Source organism: Chiloscyllium punctatum, chromosome 2 (assembly GCF_047496795.1).
Source record: "Chiloscyllium punctatum isolate Juve2018m chromosome 2, sChiPun1.3, whole genome shotgun sequence".
In the NCBI taxonomy this organism is placed as follows: Eukaryota; Metazoa; Chordata; class Chondrichthyes; order Orectolobiformes; family Hemiscylliidae; genus Chiloscyllium; species Chiloscyllium punctatum.
In genome coordinates, this window is record NC_092740.1 from 159,872,455 (window position 1) to 159,897,748 (window position 25,294).

A 25,294-nucleotide genomic window follows, 5' to 3' on the forward strand; every position below is an offset into this window, starting at 1 on the left:
GGGATTATCATCCTTGACATGGATCAATCATCAGTTCCTGATGAAACGTATCTCAGGCTATTAAAAGAAGCCAAGGAGGAAATAACAAAGTCTGACCATCATTTTACAATACTCACTTGATGTAACTTTGATGCTTGAGGTTTAGAGGACTGCTAATGTTTTTTGTTTCAAAGGGGCAACAGAAAAACTGAATAATTACAGGCCAGACAATATAACTCTGTAATGGACACATTATTAGTTTCTGAGAGACAGAAGAAAGCATTACTTACAAAGGCACGGATTAATTTGCATGAATTTGTTAAGAGGAAATTGTCTCTGACTAACTGGGTTACGTTTTTTAGGACATAAGGAGGATTAATGAGGGTTGTGCAATGTTGGAATTACATGGACTTTGGAATGTTTGTGACAAAATTCTACTTACAGACAGACTGAAATGAACCCACAGGATCCAGGGGAATTCAGCAAGCTGGATATAAAACTGACTCAGTGATAGGAAACAAAGGATGATAGTTTGGTAGATTTTGTCACAAGAAGGTCATTTCAATGGGGTTCTGCAGGGACCAATTCAAAGTCCTCTCCTTTTTATAGAATGGAGTAATAATTTGGACATAAATATAGGAGCAGTGACTGAAATGTATGCAATAGGAAAATTGGCTGTGTGGTAGATAGCTTGTACATTGCAGTAATATATTAATAGACTGGTCAGGTAGGCAGATCACTGACAAATGCAATTCAATGTGGGCAAGTGTGATTTAATCCTTTCGGGGAAGTCAAACATGGCAAAGGATTACACAACCAATGCAAGAATATCAAGAGATGTAGAGGAATGGGGACTTTGACATGAATGAGTGTGGTGCTGGAAAAGCACATCAGGCCAGGCAGCATCAGAGAAGTAGAAAAATCAATGTTTCGGGCACAAGACATTCATTGGGAATGAGGCTGGGATTTCCTGATGAAGGGCTTTTGCCAAAACATTGATTTTCCTGTTTCTCTGATGCTGCCTGACCTGCTGTGCTTTTCCAGCACCACATTCTTGACTCTACTCTCCAGCATCTGCAGTACTCATTTTTGCCACTTTGGAGTTAATGCCCACAGACTCCTCAAAGATCAAAGGAGTAAATATTGTGCGATCACCTGCCACAACACTAAAAGTAGAGAATCTGGTTTGCCAAAACAACCTGTCATCATACTTGTAGTTGTATGACTTCAGATTTACATCCAAAATTGCCCTTGGACAACACAAATGCATTAAACAAACGGAGCTGCAAAAAGAGAAACCGGGCAGCCTTGAAATCAAATTCTAAACGTGGGCCAATAGAGCAATTAATCTTCTTCAGGAATTCAGAGATTCAGTGTTTGCTACGCAATTAATAAACAAATTATGGGGGAATCCTTACTACCAAGGCTGTTAAACAGATCTCTGATAAACAAAAAGGAACACAGCATACACACGTTGAGACTCCAAACAGAACTTCAAAAAACCTTTTCGATATGCTCCTGAAATTGAGTCACCCGAAAAAACAAACATGCCCAAGGAAACGCCTTCGCATATAATGAGGGTTATTAAATGCCTGGCCAGCATCTCAAAACACTGGATGACAGACTAAGAACAAACATATTAATGTGCAAGATCAATTCTCAAACTAGATGACTCATCATTCATCTAATGAAGAGCATTGTTGGCCTGATAATGACTGAACGTTTTGCTTCCAGATAGGTTAAAGAATATCTGGAGGTTAAGTATAGAGTAACTAGTCAGGTTAAAAGCACATCAGTAACGTGAAGAAAGATGGCCCAGAGAAACATATTTAGGATCACTTTATTTTACATAAAACAAATAGTTCATCACACAGATCATAGGTGCACCAGTCACATCATCTTGCCCTTACTTTTCAAAATTTTCAAATAAAACTATCGACACCTAACAATAAAATGAATGAAAGTAAGTTCATTAGATGTACAGAACACACGGAAAACAGGAGGAGGAAATACTGCCTTGGCCATTCAATGGGATTGATGGAAATGGTTATGCAGGCCTGGCTGGGATACACCCAGAGGATGTCCTGTACATCCACCTTCTCGTCACTTTTTTGTTAAAAATCTAGTATAATTCTGGATGCACTTAAAAGCAGATGAACTGCTCCTCTGTTGTCCTGTAATAGAAACAGAGAACTCATTATGCCATGAGATTCAAATGCCTTCTGTCATTATTATGAGGATGAGTGTTGTGATTCTACAATTTGGACATCTCTCCTGTGTTGCAACAGAGACAATAACATTAGCAGAAGATATGAATTGATCCATAATAAAAACTGAAAAAAACTACAGATGCTGGATATCAGAACCAAAAATAGAAATGGCTGGAAAAGCTCAGCAGGCCTGGCAGAATTAGTCAATGTTTCAGAAAGGGCTACTGGACCTGAGACATTAACTCTTGATTTCTCGCCACAGATGTTGCCAGCCCTGCTGAACTTTTCCAGCCATTTCTGTTTTTGTGAGTGGACTTGTACTTGGTTGTTGGCAGTCCTGTCTTCTACTTCCCATCTGCTTGGTTAGTGAACAGAGGTTTTCACCTTGTTGACGAGCAATGTAAACACTGAGAAAAGGCACTCACTTGAGTTTGTCAAAATAGTAAAGCAGGTCAACATGGTGTTTGAGAAGGCATGTGCATTACTTTTACAACTTTTGGCATAGAATATGAGAGCATGGAGATTATGTTGGAACTATATATATCATTAGCTGGGTCATAGCTGGAGTACTGTGTACAGTCTGGTCAACTCACTACAGAAAGGACATCATTACACTAGACAGTATGTAGGGCAATTTTATGAGGAAATTGCATTTTCCTGTCTTGGCAACAATGAGGAAAGATTGGATTTACTTTGGCTTGAGAGTAGAGGGGGCTGAAAAGTGATTTGACTGCGGTGTTAAGACCCTGAATAGACCGGATGAGACATTTTTACCTTAGTAGCCACCTTAGTCAGCGAGTAGTACGCATTTACTTTAAACGACTCGGAGATAAAGAAAAATATTTTCACCCAAAGAGTGGGAAGGATCTGGAACTCGCAGCCTGAAAGGGTAATAGATGCAGAAACTCTCCACTCATCAGCATCTTAGCCTGCAGAGCTACAAATGAAATGCCGCTAATTAGGCTGGGTGGCTCATTTTTTGTTTGGCACAGACACTATGGGCCAAGTGACCTTCTTCTCTGCCAAAAACTACAATTCTATTTTATATTCTTGTATAACTACCAAATTACTGTACGGTTATAGTTGGAAATTGTTATGTAATGTAATATAGTAAAACAATCTTGAACTACTACTCAAAGTATTTTGCATCATTCTAAATAATCTGATGAAAAGCTGTAAATTTGAAATGTTAACCATTTTTCTCTGCTTAGCCTCAAGTGCAACCAACATTTTGTTTTTAATCTACGTTGTTACATAGCTTTTCCACCAGATAAAAAAAGAAGATCCAATATTACCAGAAGACTACTTTCACATTACTATTGTTATAGGTACTTAGGATTTTAGAACCTCCAAAAATACAAACCATAATCTGAATCCAATCGGAAATATTTCCTACATTATGTATCTTTCGTTGTGGGATTATGATTGACAGGTATGTTATCCAGAAGAATCTCTTTTCTGGGTCTAATACCTGTGGAGAAAAAGAAAAAGACTAGTTATTTGGATCAGCATCTTAGAAGTATGGAAACTGATGACTACTGAGGTGTTAATTGCATTTCTGCAGATCTTTGTGAGGGAGGTGGACAGATTTTGTATTCCATAAGTAAAAGCTCATCAAATGTGGAGGCCAGTTAGGACAATAGCAAAACCATCACTCAAATTCTGAATGGAATGATTTCTCATTTCTGTCTCTGTTCTATTTTTGCTGAATAAATAATTATGTTGTCAGAATAAATTATATTTACTTTTTTTAGCTGTGGCCTTATAAAGGATTATTATGTCGAAACAAAAAACAGAGGAGAAGGCCATTCAACTTTCAAACCATCTGTGTCATTCAATATATGAACATGACTGAATACAATCATTGAATAAAATAGAATCCCGACAGCATGGAAACAGGCCATTCGGTCCAACAAGTCCACATCAACCTTGCGAAGAGTAAGCCACCCAGACCCATTCCCCCTACATTTACCCCTGACTACTTCACCTAACCTACACATCCCCGAACACCATGGGCAATTTAGCATGGCTAACTATCAAAAACTTGTCGATCTGATTGCTGTGAATTACTGACTGGAGAAAAAGGTTGTAAAAAATGCCTGTAGAGTTATGACCATTAAAAATGACCATTGTACAAGAACTGAATTCATTTCAATGATATTTCAATGATATACAAGCACTCAACATTGACCAATCTAACGCTAACATTTAAGATTAACTAACTCATTGCTAGGCAATCTTAGAATTCCTAGAGTGTGGAAACAGGCCCTTCAGCCCAAGATGGGGCGGCACAGTGGTTAGCACTGCTGCCTCACGGCACCAGGGTCCTGGGTTTGATTCCTATCTGTCTGTGTGGAGTTTGCACATTCTCCCTGTGTCTGCGTGGGTTTCCCCCCACAATATAAAGATGTGCAGGTCAGGTGAATTGGCCATGCTAAATTGCCCACAGTGTTAGGTACGTTAGTCAGGGGTAAATATAGAATAAGGGAATGGGTTTACGTGGGTTTCTCTTTGGAGGGGCGATGTCGACTTATTGGGCCGAAGGGCCTGTTTCCACACTGTAGAGAATCTAATCTAATTTAATCTAATCTAAACTCCACACCGACCTTCCCATCCTTGAATACTATGGGCAATTTAGTTTAACCAATTCACCTAACTTGCACATCACTGGATTGAGTTGCTCTGGACACAGCTTTTATACATCGTAAACTACGTACCGTAGATACTAGAGATGGGATGTACTTTTGAGGCCTTATAAAGACTCAGGTCAGACCACAATCAGCGTAATCTGAGCAATTTTGGGCCCCATACCTCAGGAAGGATACATTGGCCCTGGAGTGGGTCCACAGGAGGTTTACAAGAATGATCCCAGGGATGAAAGTCTTAACATATGAGGAATGTTTGAGGACTCTGGGTCTATACTCGATGGAGTTTAGAAATATTGGGGGAGGAGGGGGGTGGATTCTGATTGATTGAAACTTTCAGAATACTGAAAGACCTGGACAGAGTGGATGTTGGGAAGATGCTTCCACTGGCTGGAGAGACAAGAACCTAAGGGCACAGCCTTAGAGTAAAAGGGAAGACCTTTAAGAATGGATAGAAGGAGAAACATCTTTAGCCAGAGTGATGAACCTGTGGAATGCATTGCCACAGATGGCTGTGGAGGCCAGGTCATTGAGTACATTTAAGACTGAGATAGATAAGTTCTTGATTGCCACGGGGATCAAAGGTTACGGGGAGAAAGCAGGAAAATATGGTTGAAAAATCTATCAGCCATGATCGAATGGCAGAACAGACTCAATGGGCCAAATGGTCAAATGTTTGCACTGATGGTCTTATGAATAAAAAGAGGAAGTGCTGGAGAAACTCAGCAGGGTCTGGGTATAGACAGAAACAGAACTAATGTTTCAAATCTGATATGATGTGAAGAGTCACATTGGACTCAAAACATCAACTTTTTCTCTCTCCATAGATGATGCCTGCTGAGGTTCTCCAGCACTATGTTTTTACAACATAGCTTACATGCTTGATTATAGCAATCCCAAGTTAATTTCTGTAAAAAAAACTGCCATCCAAATATAGAAGGTGATCAGATGAGCATTTTTAAAGGCATATTTGAGGGGCACCTGAACATTTCAGATTTCTTTTTAACTTTGTATTGCATCACACTACTTTATCTCAGTTATCAACTCTTCAGTTTCCATTATTCACTCGAATGTCTCGCTCTTAACTTATTTCATAAAAAGATGTTTCCACAACTAAATCTTTCTTCAATTCATTTGAAATCTTGTTTGGTTGGTAATTGAGAGGTCTCTGAGCCAGAAATATTGAATGGAATTATCCCAGCACCTTGAAATCAGGTTCAGAGACAAGAAGCAGTCAAAACCATACAATATTTAAGAGGCATTTGGATGGGTATATGAATAGGAAGGGTTTGGAGGAATATGGGCTGGGCGCTGGCAGGTGGGACTAGATTGGATTCGGATATCTGGTCGGCATGGACAGGTTGGACCAAAGGGTCTGTTTCCATGCTGTACATCTCTATGACTCTATTTCCTTGTCTCATTATACTTTTATTAGGGAATGTATTGCGGTGCTAACCACAAGAAGCCAAATGAGGTCCATGATGGGGTAAATATGATATGTCCCATATCATACCAATCATTTTCAGAACTGACTAAAATCCCAAGTGTGTGCAAGTTCATAACTGCAGGACCCAGCTCTTCATTTCAATTGTATGTTCCCGGCCTTTCCTCCTTTTATTCCACTTTTATACAGATACAAGCTGTGGATTTACGAAACGTGAACAGAAAAATGCATTTGGTGAGTCTGATGTGATTTAATCTCCTGGGACTCATATGGATGAACTTCAAGATTAATTCCCAGAGTTCAATACCTCATTTGCAAAGGTATTTGTCCTGCTCGTTCTAAAACAAAGTTTGATCAATAAAGAATTGATGCATACATACAAAGCACAGGTTGTTCCACACACCTACTTTTTTTTTTCTTTATTCATTCATGGAATGAGGGCATTGCTGGCCGAGCAGCATCGGTTGCCCACCCCCATTACCTAGAAGGCAGCCAACAGCCAACCACACCCTGCCACATGTAGGCCAGACCAGATAAGGATAGCAGCCTCCCTCCCCAAAAGACACCAGTGAACCAGATAGGATCCTCTGACAATGAATTCCCTTAATTTCAGATATCACTGTATGGACGCCAGGAGTATCCGGAATAAGGTAGATGAGTCTGCAGCATGGATAGGTACCTGGGACTTTGATATTGTGGCCATTTCTGAGACATGGGTAGAGCAAGGTCAGGACTGAATATGGGAGGTTCCAGGGTTTAGAACTTTCATTAAGATCAGGGAAGGTGATAAAAGAGGGAGAGGTGTGGCTTTGTTAGTCAAGAATGGTATAACGGTGGCTAAAAACTTCTGATGAGGACTCATCTACTGAAATTATATGGTATGGACTGAGGTTAGAAACAGGAGAGGAGAGGTCATGCTGCCAGGTGTTTTGTAAAGGCCTCTGCAAAGTTCCAAGGATGTGGAGGAGAGGATTGGCAAATCAATTCTGAGCAGGAGTGAAAGGTACAGGGTGGTCATTACAGGGGACTTTAACTTCCCCAACATTGACTGGAAATGTGATAACTCTAGTACGTTGGATGGATCACATTTTGTCCAATGTGTGCAGGAGGGTTTCCTGACACAATATGTCAAAGGGTGGACAAGAAGGGAGGCCACACTGGATCTGATATTTGGTAATGTACCAGGTCAGATGTTTGATTTAGTTGTAGGTGAGCACTTTGGAGAGAGTGACCATAATTTAGTTACGTTTAGTTTAGCGATGGAAAGGGATAGGTACATGCCACAGGGCAAGAGTTACAGATGGGAGAAGGGCAATTGTAATGTGATTATGCAAGACTTAAAAGGCATAGAATGGGGCAGCAAAATGCAGGGGATCGGACCATTGAAATGTACCATTGGCTTAAGGAACAAATATTGTGTGTCCTTGATAGATATGTCCCTGTCAGGCAGGCAGGAAGTGATAACGGAACTGTGATTTACCAAAGAAATTGTATCTCTTGTAAAGTGGAAGAGAGAGGTTTATGTAATGTCGAGACGAGATGGTTCAGATGAGGCGATGGAGAGTTACAGAGTAGCTAGGAAGGATTTAAAGAGAGAGTTAAGAGGAGGAAGGAGGGAACTTGAGTAAACTTTACCAGGAGAACCCTAAAGCTTTCTATAGATATGTGAGGAATAAACGAATGACTAGGGTAGGAACAGGGCCTGTCAGACAGAAGTGGGAAGTTACGTGTGGACCCTGTGGAGAGAGGCTAAACTAATATTTGTCATTTGTTTTCACACGGGAAAAGGAGAATATTGTCGAGGAGAAGACTGAGATACAGGCTATTAGACTTGAAAGGATTGAGGCGTTATCAATTCTAGGAGTGAAAGCAGTTAAGTCCCCTGGGCTGGATGGGATTTTTCTGACAATTTTCTGGGAAGCGAGGGAGGAGATGGCCGAGCCTTTGGCCATGATCTTTGAGTTATCATTGTCTACAGGTTTAGCACCAGAGAACTGGAGGATTGTAAATGTTGTGCCCTAGTTCAAGAAGAGATGACCCAAGTAATTACAGATCAATGAACTGTACATCTGTTGTAGAAAACGTTTTGGAAAGGATTATGAGATAGGATTTATAATCATCTAGCAAGCAACAATTTGATTGGAAATAGTCAACATGGATTCGTCAAGGGAAGGTCGTGTTTCACAAACCTCTGAGTTTTTTTTGAAAAGGTGACCAAGCTTGTGGATGAGGGTAGGGCAGTTGACGTGGTGTACATGGACTACAGTCAAGCCTTTGATAAGGTTCCACATGGTAGGCTGTTGAAGAAAATGCAGAGTCATGGGATTGAAGGTGATTTAACAGTTTGGATTAGAAACTGGCTTTCTGTAAGAAGGCAATGAGTGGTGGTTGATGGAAAATACTCAGCCTGGAGTCTGGTTACTAGTAGTGTGCCACAAAGATCTGTTTTAGGACCATTACTGTTTGTCATTTTTGTAAACGACTTGGATGCAGGCGTAGGTGCATGGATTAGTAAGTTTGCAGATGATACTAAAGTCAGTGGAGTGGTTGACTGTGTAGAAGAATGTTGCAGGTTGCAGGTAGACTTCAATAAACTGTAGAATTGGGCTGAAAGGTGGCAATGGAGTTCAACACAGATAAATGTGAGGTGATTCACTTTGAGAAGAATAACAGGAAGGCAGAATACTGGGTCAATGGAAAGATTCTTGGTAGTGTGGAAGTGCAAAGGGATCTTGGTGTCCATATACATGGATCCCTAAAAGTTGTCACCCAGGTTGATAGTGCTGTTAAGAAGGCATATAGTGTGTTAGAGGAATTGAGTTCCAGAGCTGTGATGTCATGCTACAATTGTACAAAATGCTAGTGAAGCTTCAATTGGAGTATTCTGTGCATTCTGGACGCCCCATTACAGGAAGGATGTGGAAGCATTGGAAAAGGTGCAGAGGAGATTTACCTGGTCTGGAGTGAAGGTCTTATGAGGCAAGGCTGAGGGACATGTGTCTGTTCTCATTGGAGAGAAGAAGGCTAAGAGGGGATTTAATAGAGATGATCAGAGGATTACATAGGGTGGACAGTGAGAGTCTTTTTCCTAGGATGATGACATCAGCTTGTATGAGGGGGCATAGCTGCAAATTGAGGGGGTGATCGAGGTAAGACAGATGTCAGAGGCAGGTTCTTTACTCAGAGAATGATAAGGGCGTGGCAATGTAGTTAACTCCCTGCCTGCCAATGTAGTTAACTCAGCCACATTAGGGGCATTTAAACAGCCCTTGGATAACGATATGAATGATGATGAGATAGTGTAGGGTGATGGGCTTAGATTAGTTCACAGGTCAGCACAACATCGAAGGCCGAAGGGCCTGTTCTGTGCTGTATTGTTTTATGTTCTATATCCATTGAATTCAAACTCCACCACCCACCATGGTGGAACTCAAACCCGGATCCCTGGGACACCACCAGATCTCTGGATCAACAGGCTAGCGATAATACCAGAGGGTGACTATAAACAGGAAGGTGGCTTGAAGTGTGTATACTTCAATGCCAGAAGTATAAGAAATAAGGTAGGTGAGCTTGCAGCATGGGTTGGTACCTGGGACTTCGATGTTGTGGCCATTACAGAGACGTGGGTAGAACAGGGACAGGAATGGCTGTTGCAGGTTCCAGGGTTTAAATGTTTTAGTAGGGTCAGAGATGGGGGTAAAAGAGGGGGAGGTGTGGCATTGCTTGTCAAGGATAGTATTACAGCAGTAGAAAGGGTGATGGAGGAAGACTTGCCATCTGAGGTAGTTTGGGCGGAGGTTAGAAATAGGAAATGTGAGATCACCCTGTTAGGAGTTTTCGACAGGCCTCCTAATAGTCCGAGAGAAGTAGAGGAAAGTATTGCGAGGATGATTCAGGAGAAGAGTGAAAGTAGCAGGGTGGTTGTTATGGGGGACTTTCACTTCCCAGATATTGACCGGGAAAGCTATAGCTCGAGTTCGTTAGATGGGTCGGTGTTTGTCCAATGTGTGCAGGAGGGTTTCCTGACAGGCCAACAAGAGGTGAGGCTATACTGGATTTGGTTCTAGGTAATGAACCAGGCCAAGTGTTAGACTTGGAGGTAGGTGAGCACTTCGGGGGCAGTGACCACAACTCGGTGACTTTTACTCTAGTGATGGAGAGGGATAAGTGTGCACTGCAGGGCAGGAGTTATAGCTGTGGGCAGGGAAATTATGATGCGGTGAGGCATGACTTAGGATGCGTGGATTGGAAAAATAGGCTTCAAGGGAAGAACACAAATGATATGTGGAGATTGTTCAAGGAACAGCTAATAATAAGTATGTACCAGTATGATACATACTTACTTGATAACTATGTACCAGTCAGGCAGGGAGTAAAGGGTCTTGTGAGGGAGCCGTGGTTTAATAAGGAATTGGAATCCCTCGTGAAAGGGAAGAGGGTGGCCTATGTAAAGATGAGGCGTGAAGGTTCAGTTGGGGCGATTGAGTGTTATAAGGTAGCCAGGAAGGATCTAAAGAGAGAGCTAAGAGCAGCGAGAAGGGGACATGAAAAGTCCTTAGTTGGTAGGATTAGGGAAAACCCAAAGGCTTTCTATAGGTATGTCAGGAATAAAAGGATGACGAGGGTAGGTATCGGTCCAGTCAAGGATAGTCGTGGGAAGTTGTGTGTGGAGGCGGAGGAGATTGGTGAGACACTAAATCAATACTTTTCGTCAGTATTCACTCAGGAACAGGACATTGTTGCCGATGTGCATACTGAGTCACAAGTGATTAGAATGGATGGCTTTGAGGTATGTAGGGAAGCGGTGTTGGAAATTCTGGAAAGGATGAAAATAGATAAGTCCCATGGGCCTGATGGCATTTATCCTAGGATCCTCTGGGAAGCTAGGAAGGAGGTAGCGGAGCCATTGGCCTTGATTTTTATGTCGTCGTTGTCTACGGGAATAGTGCCAGAAGACTGGAGGATAGCGAATGTGGTCCCCTTGTTCAAGAAGGGGAGCAGGGATAGCCCGAGTAACTATAGGCCAGTGGGTCTCACTTCTGTTGTGGGCAAGGTCGTAGAGAGAATTGTAAGGGATAGGATTTATGAACATCTGGATAGGAATAATGTGATCAAGGATAGTCAGCATGGTTTTGTGAAGGGCAGGTCGTGCCTCACAAACCTTATTGAATTCTTTGTGAAGGTGACCAAGGAAGTGGACGAGGGTAAAGCAGTAGATGTGGTGTATATGGATTTTAGCAAGGCGTTAGATAAGGTACCCCATGGCAGGCTAATGCAAAAACTACAGAGGTATGGCATTGAGGGTGCATTAGAGGTTTGGATTAGGAATTGGCTGGCTGGAAGGAGACAGAGGGTAGTAGTTGATGGTATAGGTTCATCTTGGAGCGCAGTTACTAGCGGTGTTCCACAAGGATCTGTTTGGGACCATTGCTGTTTGTCATTTTTATAAATGACCTGGAGGAGGGGCTTGAAGGCTGGGTGAGCAAGTTTGCGGATGACACGAAAGTCGGTGGAGTTGTGGACAGCGAAGAAGGATGTGGCAGGTTACAGCGGGATATAGATAAGTTGCAGAGCTGGGCAGTAAGGTGGCAAATGGAATTCAATGTAGCTAAGTGTGAAGTCATTCACTTTGGTAGGAGTAACAAGAAGATGGATTACTGGGCTAATGGTAGACTACTTGGTAGTGTGGATGAGCAGAGGGATCTTGGTGTCCATGTACACAGATCTTTGAATGTTGCCACCCAAAATAGTGCTGTGGTAAATAGGTAAATACTGCTGTGAAGAAGGCATATGGTGTACAGGGCTTTATTGGTAGAGGAATTGAGTTCCGGAGTCCTAAGGTCATGTTGCAGTTGTATAAGACTCTGGTGCGGCCTCATCTGGAGTCCTGTGTGCAGTTTTAGTCGCCATACTATATAGGAAGGATGTGGAGGCATTGGAACGAGTGCAGAGGAGGTTTACCAGGATGTTGCCTGGCATGGTAGGAAGATCGTATGAGGAAAGGCTGTGGCACTTGGGGCTTTTCTCATTGGAGAAAAGAAGGTTTAGGGGAGATTTGATCGAGGTGTACAAGATGATTAGGGGTTTAGATAGGGTTGACAGTGAGAACCTTTTTCTGCTAATGAAGTCAGCTGTTACTAGGGGACACAGCTTTAAATTAAGGGGTGGTAGGTATAGGACAGATGTTAGGGGTAGATTTTTTACTCAGCGGGTTGAGAGTTCATGGAATGCCCTGCCAGTAGCAGTGGTGGACTCTCCCTCTTTATGGTCATTTAAGCGGGCATTGGACAAGCATATGGAGGTTATTGGGCTAGTGTAGGTTAGGTAGGCTTCGGTCGGCGCAACATCGAGGGCCGAAGGGCCTGTACTGCGCTGTATTTTTCTATGTTCTATGTTCTATGTAATACCACTAGGCCATGCCCTCCCCTAATCTAAGAAGGAATATTTATTGTGCATCAATTACTTGTTTCAATTTGCGCAACTTCCCAATTTACCCCATGAATAAATATTAAAAATCTAATTTGTTTGGGGCAGCATGTCAACTCAGTGGTCAGCACTGCTGCCTCACAGCGCCAGGTACCCGGGTTCAATTCCAGCCTCGGGTGACTGTGTGTGTGGAGTTTGCACATTCTCCCCGTGTCTGCGTGGGTTTCTTCCAGGTGCTCCGGTTTCCTCCCACAATGCAAAGATGTGCAGGTTAGGTGAATTGGCCATGCTAAATTGCCCATAGTATTCAGGGATCCTAAATGTAGAATACTAAGATCTAACAGGACATATACTATTGTAGTAGCATGAGATTCAGAAGTAATTAGCAAAATCACATCAACTTCTTCTAGATGAAGAATGAGTGTCTTATGTTTTGCAGTACTTAGATTTCCCTGGACATAGAAGTACAATTTAGGCTTAGGGCTTGACTGCAAATCAAATGACTAAATTCTTAAAATGGACTGTAAGGCCTCCCGATGAACATTAATTTGAGGAAGTTGGTGAAGGAAAACCTCTCAAGATTGTTTTATTGTGTAATCTCATGATTGTCTTTTGCCATAATCATGGCTGAATTCACCACGATCGACACCCTGAGGTTGCCACTGATCAGAAACTGAACTGGACAAGCCAAATAAATGTTGCACAAAAACAGACCCTTGCTCTAAGGAAGGGTCACCAGACCCGAAACATTAACTCTGATTTTTCTCCACAGATGCTGCCACAGACCTACTGAGGTTTTCCAATTACTTCTGTTTTTGGTTTTGATTTACAGCATAGACAGTCTTTTCGTTTTCAAATAAATATTGACATGCTGTTGTAGCACAGAGGGTAGGAATCCTGCAGTGACTAAGTCATTATGGACTCTGCAAAGTCTATCTACCAATTACATGGCAGAAGTTTGAAGTTTGTTGGAATACTCCCCATATGCCTGGATGAGTGTAGCTCCAGCAAAACAAGGAAATTGAAACCATCCAGCTTGATTCACACCACATCCACTGATGTTCACTTTCTTCGTCACTGATGCACAGTAACAATAGTGGCTCCTTAAACAGTACCTTCCAAACCCACAATCCTGACCACTTGGAAGGACAAAGGCAGCAGACCTTTGCAAGCACCCCTTGCAAGTTCCACTCCAAGCCTTTCATCATCTGGACTTGGAAATTATCTTAAATACCTTCAGGATTTTTGGTTCAAAATTATGATGCTCCCACTCCACGAACATGGCGTGCCTATCTAAACAACATGGACCACAGCAATTCAGAAAGACAACTCATTTCCACCTTAAAGGGCTATTACTATGGGTAATAAGGGCTAGCAAAGCCAGGAAAGCCTACATCACCTGAATTAGTTTTTAAAACTGTACAAATACGGATGGTGATAAAAAAAGAAAAGCACAAGGCCTGAACTGGAGAGCAGCAACATGGTTAGCGGTTAGCACTGCTGCCTCACAGCGCCAAGGACCTGGATTCGATTCCAGCCTCGGGCATATGTCTGTGTGGAGTTTGCACATTCACCCTGTGCCTCCGTGTCAAGCGGTGACGCAGAAAAATCAGATAAAAATCATAAAATCATAGAAATAGACCATGCAGCCCCTCTTTAGAGCATACCAGCCAGCGGCAGTCCCACACCTTATTCCTGTAACCCCACCCGTCATGACTAGTTCATCCCCTGGAAACTATGAACAAGTTAGCATGGCAAATCCACCTAACCTGCACATCTTTGGACTATGGGAGGAAACTGGAATATCCGGAGGAAACCCAAGCAGACACGGGGAGAATGTGCAAAGTCCACACCAATTCTATTTCCCAGGGCAGAAATGACTAACATGAGAGGTCATAGTTTTAAGCTGGTTGGAGGAAAGTATAAGGGGGATGTCAGAGGCTGGTTCTTTACACAGAGAGTTGAGAGAGCATGGAATGAGTTGCCAGCAGCAGTTGTGGAAGCAAGGTCATTGGGGACATTTAAGAGACTCCTGGACATGCACATGGTCACAGAAATCTGAGGGTGCATACATGAGGATCAATGGTTGGCACAACATCGTGGGGTGAAGGGCCTGTTCTGTGCTGTACTGTTCTATGTTCTAATTCCAGCCTGAGGCTGGAATTGAACTCAGGTCCCTTGTGCTGATGCAGCGGTGCTAACCACTGAGCCGATAGTCAATGTCTTGAAAATTGTGTAGAAGTTTGATAAAGTGTATACAAAGGGAATGCTTCCGCTTGTCATGAGGAACATAACTAGAACCCATAATGACAAGAAATCAGAAGAAATTTTGTTACTCTAAATTGCAACATTTAAAAAATATCTGGACATGAATAGAAAACATTCAGAGGGATATGGGTCAAATGCAGGTAAATGGGACTATTTTGGGCGGCACGGTGGCACAGTGGTTAGCACTGCTGCCTCACAGAGCCAGAGACCCGGGTTCAATTCCTGACTCAGGCGACTGACTGTGTGGAGTTTGCACATTCTCCCCATGTCTGCGTGGGTTTCCTCCAGGTGCTCCGGTTTCCTCCCACAGTCCAAAGATGTGCAGGTCAGGTGAATTGGCCATGCTAAATTGCCCGTAGCGTAGGTAAGGGGTAATGTAGGTGGGTTGCGCTTCGGCGGGTCGGTGTGGACTTGTTGGACCGAAGGGCCTGTTTCCACACTGTAATGTAATCTAATCTGATCTATTTTATTTTGGGAAACCTGGTTGGCATGGACGAGTTGGATCGAAGGGCCTATTTCTCTGTTGTATGACTTTATAATGCGTATGCTTTCCTTTATTGGTCAGAGTATTGAGTACAGGAGTTGGGAGGTCATGTTGCGGCTATACGGGACATTTGTTAGGCCACTGTTGGAATATTGCGTGCACTTCTGGTCTCCTTCCTATTGGAAAGATGTTGTGAAACTTGAAAGGGTTCAGAAAAAATTTACAAGGATGTTGCCACGTTTGGAAGATTTGAGCTATGGGGAGGCTTGTACAATACAACATTTAAAAGGCATTTGGATGGGTATGCGAAGAGGAAGGGTTTGAAGGGATATGGGCTGAGTGCTGACAGGTGGGACTAGGTTGGGTTGGGATATCTGGTCGGCATGGACAAGTTGGACCGAAGGATCTGTTTCCCTGCTGTACATCACTGAGTGATCAAAACAAATAGTATATCGGGTTTCCTCACTTAAAATTGGAATTGCACTGTTGAAAATCATGATGATAATGAAAAGACTTTCCCGATTAAAATCCATGTTAAAACCACAGTTAGGTGATTCTGCAAGAGGAAATACTATCTCATTTGCATTAAATGGCTAAATTCCAACACTGATCAATAAAATACCTCAAAATAAATTTTAAAAAGGAAAACATAGCATTTAATATCTCCTGGAGATTCCTCAGGCTGAAACCAGAGAAACCTCTGCCAAGGATCTGCATGGATGGTGGTGGTGGTTAGGCTAAAGATCATGTAAAGTACTGCAGTTAACAATACTAATAAAACCCTCATGAATACTTCCTGTCCTAGTTAGCAATGTAAGAGCAAAATGATGCTAATGGACAAGGACTTTGATGATTGCAATGCCAGATTTACATGAGAAAATAAAATAGGAGAAAGCTATGTGGAACATCAACTGGAAGCAAGTTAATGAACAGTGGGCAGAAATTTAACACTGCAAGAAAAAAATGAAGGAGATATTGGGGAAACTCAAAAAACAGTTACAACGCAACATTGCACCTAATCATCGGTGGATACGGAAGTTAAATTAACTTTTTAAAAAGAAGAGTAAGATGAATGAATACCTCCATTAGAGATAAAAACTGAAAAGACGGCAGAAGCTGTAAATCAGAGACACAAACAGAAATTGCTGGATAAGTTCAGCAGGTCTGGCAGCATCTCAGAGAGAAATCACAGTTAACATTTCGCGTCGAGTGACCCTTCTTCAGTGCCAGCAATTTCTGTTTTTACCTTCTTGAGTTGCCATGTCACAATGATTCAAACAGTTGTTGATCCTAGTTTGCAAAATTCTAAGCTTCGATATAGTTATTCTTGGATTATTATCAAGTGTAGGACAGGATCAAATGTGAAACTGATTTAAATACTTCATACAAAAACACAAACTTAAAAATCACACAACACCAGGTTATAGTCCAACAGGTTTAATTGGAAGCACACTAGCTTTCGGAGCGACGCTGCTTCATCAGGCGGTTTGTGGAGCACAACCACCTGATGAAGGAGCCGCACTCCAAAAGCTAGTGTGCTTCCAATTAAACCTGTTGGACTATAACCTGGTGTTGTGTGATTTTTAAGTTTGTACACCCCAGTCCAACACCGCTATCTCCAAACCATTACAAAGATACAGTAATTGGAAATCTCCAAATTAATCTCAATTTCAGCATTGTTACAAAAAATGCAATTCCTGTTTTGGTTTACAACATATCCTTTTGATTAGGACTTTTGTACTTAAAGGACCTTACTTACATATTCTATCATGGTCTTTGTGAAGCCCCTGTATTACAGTTTTTCGAAGAATAATTTCAACATCTGTACCAAATTTAAGTAACTGCAAAGAAAATAAAACATTTAATATGGAGACAATTACTAAATAAATTCTTGATATACTTCATCAAACTAACAATATACTGAATTTAACAGAAACAGATTTCTGATCAATTGTATAGAGAGAGAGTGACTTACATTACTTAGGTAATCACTGGAATCTACTCAGTGCTTACTTAAGTGTTCTAACTCAGAACAACTCCATTTATCTACCTTCCCTACATTTGCTCATCTATTCTGACTCCTGCTGAAACATGACTCCATTTTAAAGTTCTCATGCTTATTTTTAAAACTAAGTTACAGCCATATCCCTCGCTATTTCTGCAATCTCCTCTAGTCTTACATCCCCCCCTCCCACTCCACCAAGGACATTCAGGTCCTGGGCCTCCTTCATTGCTAAACCCTACCCACCCAATGCCTGGAGGAAGAACACCATGTGCAACCACATGGGATTAATGTGGATTTCACTAATTTCCTCATTTCCCCTCCCTCCACCTTATCCCAGTCCTTAGCCTCCAACTCGGAACTACCCCCTTGACCCATCCATCTTCCTTCCCATCTGCCCGCTCCACCCTCCTCTCCGACCTATCAGCTTCACCTCCCTACTGCATTCTCAGCAACCTTCCCCCAGCCCCACCCCCCCTCCTATTTATCTCTCAGCTACACCCCACCCCCCTCCCCCACCAGCTTCATTCTGATGAAGGGCTTATGCCCAAAACATCTCATGCTCCTCAGATGCTGCCTGACCTGCTGTGCTTTTCCAGCATCACACTCTCGGCTCTGATCTCCAGCATCTGCAGTCCCTACTTTCTCTTTGTCTTATATCCACTCAAGATCTCTATGTTCCTCTAATTCTGGCCTCTTGAATATTCTGCTTTTAGTTGCTCCACCATTGGTAGCTGTATCTTAAGCTGTGACATCTGAAGCTCTGAATTCCGTTTCTAAATATGTCCATTTCTCTATCCTTCTTTTAGATGCTCCTTAAAACCTAACACTTTGACCAAAATTTTTTTTCCAAACATTTAGAGTCATACAGCACACAGAGCAAAAGCTTCAGTCCAACTCGGCAAGCCAACTAAGTTTCTCAAAATAAACTAGTGTCATTTGTTTGCATTATGCACATATTCCTCAAAAGCCTTCCTATCCATGTACCTGCCCAAGTGCCTTTTAAATGCTGTATCTACCATTTCATTCCACTTACGAACCACCCTCTCTCTTAAAAGGTTGCCAATCAAATTCCTTTCAGAGCTTTGTCTTCGCACCTTTAAGTTATGCCCTCTAGGTTTGAACTCTCCGTCCCTATGGAAAAGGCATTTGCTATTCACCTTACCATGCTCCCCATGATGTTATAAACCTCTATAATGGTCTACCCTCAACCTCCTATGCTCCAGAGAAAGATGTCCCAGCCACTTCTTATAACTGAAACTCTCTGTTTCCAACAATATTCTGGTAAATCTTTTCTGAACCCTCTCCAATTTAATAATATCCTTCCTATAAGCAGGGCAACCAGAACTGCACACAGTACTCCAGAAAAGATCTCACCAACATCCTGCGTACAACCTCAATATAGCTCCTATATTCAATGCTCTGAGCATGAAGGCAAGCATGCTAAATGTCTCCTTAACTACAATGTCAACGTGGGATGCTAAATTCAAAGATTCTGTTCTCCAACACTACCCAGGGTCCCACTATTAATTGTACAAGACCTGCCCTTGTTTACTTTCTAAAATGCAAAAGGGAAGGCTAGAAAATGGGAAGCCTCCAAAAATGAGATAACAAGAGTCCAGAGACAATATATTCCTGTTAGGGTGAAAGGAAAAGCTGGTATGCGTAGAGAATGCTGGATGACTACAGAAATTGAGGCTTTTGTTAAGAAAAAAGAAGGAAGCATATATCAGGTACAGACAGGAGAGATCAAGTGAATCCTTAGAAGTACATAAAGGCAGTAGGAGTACATTTAAGAGGGAACACGGAGGGCAAAAAGAGGACATGAGATAGCTTTAGGGTTTTTATAAATACATTAAGGTCAAAAGGGTAACTTGGGAGAGAATAGGGCCTCTCAAATATCAGCAGGCTTGATATGGAGTGGAGCTGCAGGAGATGGGGGTGGCACTAACTGAGTATTTTGCATCAGGTTTGCAGTGGAGAAGGACGTAGAAGATATAGAATATGGGGAAATAGATAGTGACATCTTGAAAAATGTCCAGATTACAGAGGTGGTGGTGCTAGATGTCTTGCAATGCATTAAAGCGGATCAATCCCCAGGACCTGATTGAGAACTAGAAGCATAGATTTAGGGTGAGAGGGGAAAGATCTAAAAGAGACCTAAGGGGCAACTTTTTCACGCAGAGGATGGTATATGTATGGAATGAGCTGGCAGAGGAAGTGGTAGAGGCGAGTTCAATTGCAACATTTAAAAGGTATCTGGATGGGTATATGAATAGGAAGGGTTTGGAGGGATATGTGCTGGGTGCTGGCAGGTGAGACTAGATTGGGTTAGGATACCTGGTCGGTGTGGACAAGTTGGACCGAAGGGTCTGTTTCTGTGCTGTACATCTCTATGACTCTAAGTGTACCTGAGAACTCTGTGGGAAGCTAGGAAGTTGATTGTTGGCCACCTTGCTGAGATATTTCTATGATCAATAGTTACAGGTGAAGTGCCAGAAATAGTATTTAATAATTACTAGTTATTAAATAGTTTGATAACTACTTAAGAAAGGTAGTAAGGAAAAGGCAGGGAACTATAGACTAGTGAGCCTGACATCGGTGTTGAACAAGTTGCTGGAGGAAATCCTAAGGGACAGGATTTACATGTATTTAGAAAGGCAAGGACCGATTAGGGATAGTCAGCATGGCTTTATTCATGATAGATCATGTCTCACGAACTTGACTGACATTTTGAAGAAGTGACAAAGAGGATTTATGTGAACAGAGCAGTAATGTGATCTGTATGACTTCAGTAAGGCGTTCGACAAGGTTCATCATGGGAGACTGGTTAACAAGTTTAGAGCTCATGGAATACATGGAGAACTGGCCATTTGGATATAGAACTGGCTTGAAGGCCTGTGACCACAAGGATCGGTGTTGGGTCCACTGCTTTTCATCATTTATATAAATGAATTGTATGAGAACTTAGGAGGTATAGTCAGTAAGCTTGCAGATGACACCAAAATTGGAGATGTAATGGACAACAAAAACGGGTTAGAGTAAAATGGGCTCTTGATCAGATGGGTCAATGGGCTGAGGAGTGGCAGATGGAGTTTAATTTAAGTAAATGCGAGATGCTGCATTTTGGGAAAGCAAATCGTAGCAAGATTTATACACTTAATGGTATATTGCTAGGAGTGTTCCTGAACAGAAACCTTGGAGTGCAGGTTCATAGCTCCTTGAAAGAAGAGTCGCACGTAGATAGAATAGTGAAGGCAGCATTTGGTATGCTTTCCTTTATTGGTCAGAGCATTGAGTATAGGAGTTAGGAGGTCATGTAGCAGCTATACAGGACATTGGTTAGGCTGCTTTTAGAATATTGTGCGCAATTCTGGTCTCCTTCCAATTGGAAGGATGTTGTAAAACTTGAAAGGGTTCAGAAAATATTCGCAAGAATGTTGCCAGGGTTAGAGGATTTGAGCTAAAGGAAAAGATGGAATAGGATGGGGCTGTTTTCCCTGAAGCCTTGGAGGCTGACAGGTGACCTTATAGAGGTTTATAAAATCATGAGGGGCATGAATAGGATAAATAGACAAGGCATTTTCCCTGGATTTGGGGAGTCCAGAATTCGAGGGGATAGATTCAGGGTTAGAGGGGAAAGACATAATAGGAACCTAAGGGGTAACTTTTTCAAGCAGAGGTGAGTGTGTGTATGGAATGAGCTGCCAGAGGAAGTGGTGGAGGCTGGTACAATGACAGCATTTAAAAGGCGCCTGGATGGGTATATGAATAGGAAGGGTTTAAAGGGGCATGGGCCAAGTGCTGGCAAATTAGGTCAGGATATTTGGGTGGCATAGACCAGTTGGTCTGTTTCCGTGCTGTATATCTCTATGACCCACATTTATCCAAATTAAACTCTGTCTGCCACTCCTCAGCTCGTTGGCCCAATTGATCAAGATCTCTTTGTAAATGTACATAACCTTCTTTACTGTCTAACTTACCATCAATCTGGGTATCATCCACAAACTTAGTGACTATACTTCCTCAATTCTCATACTTTATTTATCGTGTTCTTGTGAAGTTTTATCACATTAGAAATGCAAGCTCTTGTTACATAATTTTGTTGAGAGAAAGACGAGACTAGCAGCTTAACAGTCTGGCATTTAGATGTTTCAGGCAGTATAAAGATTGTAGAAGTTGAGGAGTAGCTTTACTGGTTAGGTAGAATAGCACATGTTCTGAGGGAGAGCTCATCCAGCAAGGCCATATGGGTGGGGCTCAGGAATAGGAGAAGTGCAATCATTTTGATGTGATTGTACTACAGGTGCCCCAACAGCCAATGGGTGATAGAGGAACAGGTATATGGACAGATTACAGGAAGAAATATGAAAACAACAGGGTTGTATCCAGGACAGTTCTTTGAAACAATATGTAAATACTCCAACTAGAGAAAGGGCCATACTAGACTTAGTATTGGGCATTCAGCTGGCCAGGTAATCGAATTTTCAGTGGGGCAGCATTTCAGGAATAATGACCATAATTAAGTAAATTTTAAGTTACTGATGGATAAGATTAGTCCTCAGGTGATAGCACTAAAGGTAGGCAGGAACAGGGGCAGTTATTGGAGGGTAAATCCACATCTGACATCTTTTAAAGACCAGTTGATTAAAGTTCAGGACTATCACATTACTGTGAAAATGAGGGATAAACATGGCAAAATTCAGGAACCTTAGATGATAAGAGAAATTGAGAGCTTAATCAAAAAAAAAGGAGGCATACATCAGGTTTGGGAAACTGACGACAGAACACAAACACAGTTGCAAAGAACTTAAGTAAGCAATTACAAAGGCTAAAACGTATCATGAAATACCTCTGGCAAATAGGATTAAGGAAAATCCCAAACATAAGTAGCAAGAGGATAGCTATAGAAAGAAGAGATCCACTCAATGACAGAGGAAGGGAGTGAGATCTTTAATGAATACTTTACAAAGGTGAAGGACATGGTGGATGGTGAGTTTCAGGAGGGGCATGTTTATATTCTACGGCATGCCAATATTTAAAATACAAAAATTACTGGAAAAGTTCAGCAAGTCTGGCAGCATCCGTCAAGAGAAATCAGTTAACATTTCAGGCCCAGTGAGCATTCAGTTCTCAGGAGGGTCACTGGACCTGAAGTGTTAACTCCGATTCCTCTTCACAGATGTTGCCAGACCTTTAAGCGTTTTCAGCAATTTCTGTTTTTGTTTCTAATCTACAGTTCTTTCAGTTTTTAATATTAAAAAAAGATGTTGGGGCATTTTGAAAAGCAGTAAGGTATACACGTTCCCAGGACCAGAATGCTGAGGGAGGGAGGCGAGGAAATTGCTGGGGCCTTGCATGAAATCTTTGTATCCTCTTTAGTCACGGAAGAGACTCCACAGGACTGAATAAGAGCCAATGTTGTTCCTTTGTTTAAAGAGGACCGAAGGGATAATCTGAGACAATACCAGTGGTAAGGAAATTATTGGAGAAGTTTCTCAAGAACAGGATTTATTCACATTTGGAAAAACATTGATTTATTACCAATAGGCAGTAGGACTTCGAGCAGGGATAACAAACTTGATTGAGTTTTTCGAGGAAGTGACAAAGGTAATTCTGGCTATTGAGGGAGTGCAGCGTAGGTTCACGAGGTCAATTCCTGGAATGGCAGGATTGCCTTACACGGAAAGACTGAAGCGACTGGGCTTGTATACCCTTGAGTTTAGAAGACTGAGAGGGGATCTGATTGAAACGTATAGGCTTATGAAAGGATTGGACACTCTGGCAGGAGGGAACATATTTCCGTTGATGGGGGAGTGCCGAACCAGAGGACACAACTTAAAAATACGGGGTAGACCATTTAGGACAGAGATGAGGAGAAACTACTTCACCCAGAGAGTGGTGGCTGTGTGGAATGCTCTGCCCCAGAGGGCAGTGGAGGCCCAGTCTCTGGATTCTTTTAAGAAAGAATTGGATAGAGCTCTTAAAGATAGTGGAGTCAAGGGGTACGGAGATAAGGCTGGAACAGGATACTAATTAGGAATGATCAGCCATGATCATATTGAATGGCGGTGCAGGCTCGAAGGGCAGAATGGCCTACTCCTGCATCTATTGTCTATTGTCTATTGTCTATTAATGAGGGCAGGACAGTAGACATGGACTTTAACATACAAAAGAACAATTTTTATTTGTGTAAATAATCACAACTGATATTGTGTTAACACTGTATCAACATCTTTTCTCCAAGCCCTCTACATGTTCCCTCCCCCCACCCAACCATCGCATAAATCCTGCTCTGTCCACACTTCACTTCAACTCTGACGAAGTGTCATCTAGACTCAAAATGTAGCTTGCTCTCTCTCCATGGATGCTGTCTGATTTCAGCATCTGCAGTAATTTGTTCCTGTCACTGTGTTAGTTTTGCTGCCAATACCAATGACAGAACTTGATCATAAATCCCCTTGGGCCTTATAAATCAAAACTTATGCACACACTCTAAATAAATATAAAGGTAACACAGCCACATTTCTCAGTAATTCAACACTGAGCTCATGATAAACACAACCTTTAATCAGGGAGGACTGCAGATGCTGGAGATCAGAGTTGAAAATGTGTTGCTGGAAAAGCGCAGCAGGTCAGGCAGCATCCAAGGAACAGGAGAATCGACGTTTCGGGTTTCCTGAAGAAAGACTCATGCCCGAAACGTCGATTCTCCTGCTCCTTGGATGCTGCCTGACCTGCTGCGCTTTTCCAGCAACACAATTTTTAATCAGCATAATACGAGATGTGTATACAGTCTTCTAAAGATTTCCATTAACAGACCTCAATTATTTTCTCTGGAGACGACTCAGTAAGATTGTTTCGGAATCCAGCATTAATATTCTGTCTTGCAGCTAAGCAGCAGGACACAAAGTTAGTTTCAATTCATTATCAAACATCAAACATGAATATGCCATAAATTAAAATCTCATGTGTAAAATCTCATTCAGGCTTAAGCAATTTTCCTCAGATCCTAAGGAACATCACAAGTTTTCTAACATGAAATGTTGTCTAAAGACATTCTGCATTACCAAACAATGAAACAACCACAAATCAGAAAAATGCAATTTAACAAATATGATTACGAACAAAATATAATGAAAATTCTTTTACTAGTGAAATAAAAATTGACCTTCCATTTCCTATGTGTATACAGTAATATAAATCAACATATAATTTGGAATCCCTCACTTTTAGCCGATAGCCAGAGACTATTTCCCAGGGCAGAAATGACTAACACGAGGGGCCATAGTTTTAAGCTGGTTGGAGGAAAGTATAGAGGGGATGTCAGAGGCGGGTTCTTTACACAGAGAGTTGAGAGAGCATGGACTGCGTTGCCAGCAGCAGCTGTGGAGGTAGGGTCATTGGGGACATTTAAGAGACTACTAGACATGCATATGGTCATAGAAATTTGAGGGTGCATACATGAGGATCAGTGGTCGGCACAACATCGTGGGCTGAAGGGCCTGTTCTGTGTTCTATGTTTTATTATATGCATCAGGTTAAAACAATCAGTGTCAAAGGATGAAGACGTGCACAGTACAAGCCTTCTTGGATTGACAGGTTGATTCAAGTTATTCAAACTAGGCTTTCCTTCTGGTCGGCATGGATGAGTTAGACTGAAGGGTCTGTTTCCAGGCTGTGTGACTCTATGACTTGTGCTGGAGAAAAATCTACAGGTCTGACGCATCTATGGAGAGATAAGTACTTAGTATTTCTTATCCAATGTTCTACAGATGAGTTTTGCTGAGTTTTTTTTTGGCATTTTATTTTTATTTTTCTTCTATTCATTTTAAA

The 25,294-nt window shown here is 41.9% G+C and overlaps 1 protein-coding gene across 1 annotated transcript in view; it reads right to left on the reverse strand.

Moving 5' to 3' along the window:
- The window catches only part of LOC140492220 (complex III assembly factor LYRM7-like), a 48,065-nt gene that overhangs the window by 1,299 nt on the left and 21,472 nt on the right, over positions 1-25,294 (reverse strand). The window contains exons 3-5 of the mRNA XM_072591128.1: positions 24,281-24,351; positions 17,216-17,297; positions 3,553-3,660 (exon numbers count right to left, since the gene is read on the reverse strand). Coding sequence (XP_072447229.1) covers positions 3,587-3,660; positions 17,216-17,297; positions 24,281-24,351 — 227 coding nt within the window. The 3' untranslated portion in view covers positions 3,553-3,586. The remainder of the gene's footprint in view (positions 1-3,552; positions 3,661-17,215; positions 17,298-24,280; positions 24,352-25,294) is intronic.